This window comes from Kogia breviceps, chromosome 12 (assembly GCF_026419965.1).
Source record: "Kogia breviceps isolate mKogBre1 chromosome 12, mKogBre1 haplotype 1, whole genome shotgun sequence".
In the NCBI taxonomy this organism is placed as follows: Eukaryota; Metazoa; Chordata; class Mammalia; order Artiodactyla; family Physeteridae; genus Kogia; species Kogia breviceps.
Genome location: NC_081321.1, coordinates 42,756,292 through 42,759,350, shown reverse-complemented (window position 1 = coordinate 42,759,350; position 3,059 = coordinate 42,756,292). Strand labels below are relative to the sequence as shown.

Sequence of the window (3,059 nt, the reverse complement as noted above, 5' to 3'; positions counted from 1 at the left end):
GAGACACCCCCCCCCCAAGCTCTACTCTAAGTACCCCCAAGAGAGTCTGGCCTCTGCAGACTCAGGGAGAAATTGGCCCTAATCTTCCACATCCCCTCTCCTGAGATCCTCTGCCCCAAACCTTTTGCTGATTCTTCTAATGACCTTGGCAAACTGGAGTTGAGAGTTAAGATTTGTGTGTTTGCTTAGAGTAAACTTCGGCAACTATATAGAAAAGGTGGGATGTTACCAGGTCAGAAGGAGGAGAGGGATAAAAAGAAACCATCAGACACTGACGTAAAACTAATTCACATCCACTGGTTTATTATTGATCACGGGGCATTTCACATCGACACTAAAATTCTTTATTGCAAGTTTTACAATAATCAAGTAAATTCAGTCCAAAAACACAATAACCACGATGGGGGGGGGGCTGAGGGGTATTCTACCTATAGACTGCCTCTCTGAACTGAAAGTTCATTTTTATTTTCTTTTGGCTCCTCAAACTGAACAGCTCTGAGAGGCTCTCCAGATGCATTTAGCTTTGTCTGCTGTCTTCCCCCCTCTCCTCCCATCTCCCCCCAACAATAATACAAAAGAACTTCATAGCTTTGTTCTCCTTAAAATGACTTCCCCCTCACTAACCTCCCCTGGTGCATTTTCAATGCAAAAGGCCTAAGGAAAGAGCGGGGAAGGAGGAGGAAGAGGAGAAAGAAGGAGGAGAATTGGCTTAAAAATCTCTTTCCCTTTCCTCATTTCCCCTGAAATGCACCTAAACCAGACCATCGTACCTTGCAATATATAATTTTTGCAGCTTTTTTTCCTTAAAAAATAAATAACCCCCCAAAATGGCCTTAAAAAAAAAAAACCCAGCAGGTACCATGCTAAGACAACATCACATGCTTAAAAGGGTCCTTAACAGTGGAAAGGAGAGAAGGGCAGGGGGCTTGTTTGTTTATCTGTTTTGTCTGTTTGGAAATGACAAGGGATAAGGTGGGAGGAAGAGAGAAAAGAACCAAAAAATATATATATATTAAATTCTATAAATAAGAGTCAATTCGTGTGAGGGGAGGATGGGGGCCTGGGATGGGGGCAGGGTGTGAGTTATGTTTTATAACCTGGTAATGTCCTCTGCCCGTTGCTGCTCCGGTGGCGTGGTGCTCTGGGAGTGGTCTTCAGAAGTGCCCGGGGTGGCTGCCGAGAGGGTGCTGGGCGCAGCGCCGGCCGGGGGCGCTGACCTGACTTTGGTGTTGGGGAGTCGGTGGTCCTTCTTCCATTTCATGCGACGGTTTTGGAACCAGATTTTGATCTGCCTCTCAGAGAGGCACAGCGAGTGGGCGATCTCGATCCTTCTCCTTCGGGTCAGGTAGCGATTGTAATGAAACTCTTTCTCTAATTCCAGGACTTGCTGCCGGGTGTAGGCTGTCCTGGAGCGCTTGGGTTCCCCTCCGTTATAATTGGGGTTCACTGGGGGAGGGGGAGGGGAAAAGCAAATAGTGGGGTTCAAAGGCAGCAGGCTTCCCGCCCCCCACCCTCACCCCATCCTCAGCTCTCTTGTAACAGGAGGAGGGGGTGGTGGAAATAAAGTCATCAAGCTAAACGGGTTATAAAGAAGTTGAAGGGAGCTGGAGACTTTGTAGTGTAATAAGAGGGGAATCCTCATTGTAACGACACTGAATTATTTATGCACCCTTAGAAAGCGAGCATAGTTTTCACACATACAGAACAGATCGTAGCACATGGCTCGGACTGCCCAGAGTAGCTAAGCCATAAAATTTATGGGGGATGTAATTACCCATTCTCGCTCGTAAATCCAGTTCAATTGTGCTAACCCAGAGTCGCTCCTGGAGAGAGAGGGGGAAGGAGAGAAAGGAGGACGGGGGCCGGAGGGGGCCGAGAAGGGTGGGGAGCGCTGGGGAAGAGGGGAGGGAGGGGGAGAGCAAAAAGCAAAGTTGCCTACCCGTGCTAACGTGGATTTTTTTCATCCATGGGTAGACTATGGGTTGCTTGCTGGCGGCGCTGGAGGGATGGTCAGGGGCTGGCTGGCTGCAGGCTGGCGGGGCTGGGGACGGGGAGGCGGAGGCGCCTGAGAGAGGCGCCGGCTCGCAGAGCGGCTGTGATTTCTCGGGGTGGTGGTGGCCCGCCTGGGCCGGGCCGTGGCCTCGCGAATTGCCCGGCCCCTGGAGACTGGTGCAGCTATACTGGCGCTCAGGGTAGCTAGGGCGCGGAGGCGGTGGTGGGTACAGCTCCTGGTGGTGATGCTGGAATCCCGATTCCCTGGTCCGGCCGTAATATTCCGGACTGTGTTCAGGGATGTAGCTATTTTGCGAATATTCTTCGCATGGAGGAAATTTCGGATCGATGTAGTTAGAGTCCATCAAATACGAGCTCATGATCATTAATTTCTGGAGTGGAAAATAATTTTTCTCGCTTTGTCGTTTTTCTGCTCCATAAAGCCCTCCTACTAGCTAGCGACCCTGTAAAGTTACTTTCACCATGTGACTCCGCCGGCCAATCACACGGAGCAACCCAGTCCCCGGATAAGGAACCGAATCGCTTTATTCAAAATGTATCCAATTTTTTTTTGTGTGTGTGGTGGTGGTGGTGCTGGGGGGGTGGTGGCGGTGATGCGGGGTTAGCTGGCAGGGGCTGCGGTGCCCCCAATGCACACCCCGCCGACTGACAACCCTCCCCTGCAAAAGGAGATGGGAAGCCCCCAGCTCCCTTCCAAAGCCTGGGCATTGGGGGGCTGTCGGGAAGCTGTGATTCAGCCCCCTCCCAGGTTCTCCCCTTGGGCCTCCGGTGGGCCCCTCGGGCTTCGGCTCCCGAGCTTTTCGAGAGGTCTCCATTCATGGCGATCCTGTCTCAGTCTGTGTAGGGCACCGTGGCAGCGCCCCTCTTTCGCAGGAAGAGGAAGTTGAATGAGGACTGGAGTGGACGTTGGATGGGGAGAGGCCCAGGCTGAGCCCAGGAAGCTGGTGAGCCTGGGATGCCCCCCATCCAAGGAGACCAGAGTCCAGCCCCCTTCCCCATACACACTCACCCAACCCTCTGGCCATGGGGCCGGCGAGGCAGGGTCC

At 52.4% G+C, this 3,059-nt stretch overlaps 1 protein-coding gene across 1 annotated transcript; it reads right to left on the bottom strand.

Moving 5' to 3' along the window:
• Positions 1–315: 315 nt before the first annotated feature.
• Positions 316–2,550, bottom strand: HOXC4 (homeobox C4). Its single transcript, XM_059081830.2, has 2 exons — positions 1,940–2,550; positions 316–1,446 (listed from the first exon to the last, which is right to left on the bottom strand). Exons 1-2 carry the CDS (start codon positions 2,376–2,378, stop codon positions 1,091–1,093), a joined length of 795 nt encoding a protein of 264 aa, XP_058937813.1. The 5' UTR covers positions 2,379–2,550; the 3' UTR covers positions 316–1,090.
• Between the last annotated feature and the right edge of the window lie 509 nt (positions 2,551–3,059).

What these genes read in the sequence shown, in the direction of transcription:
- HOXC4 (XM_059081830.2), bottom strand. Translation starts at nt 2,378, where the DNA reads ATGATCATGAGCTCGTATTTGATGGACTCTAACTACATCGATCCGAAA. An exon ending in AAAAATCCACGTTAGCACGG is followed by an intron (nt 1,447 to 1,939) that starts GTAGGCAACTTT and finishes CCCCTCCCCCAG; the next exon opens with TGAACCCCAATTATAACGGA.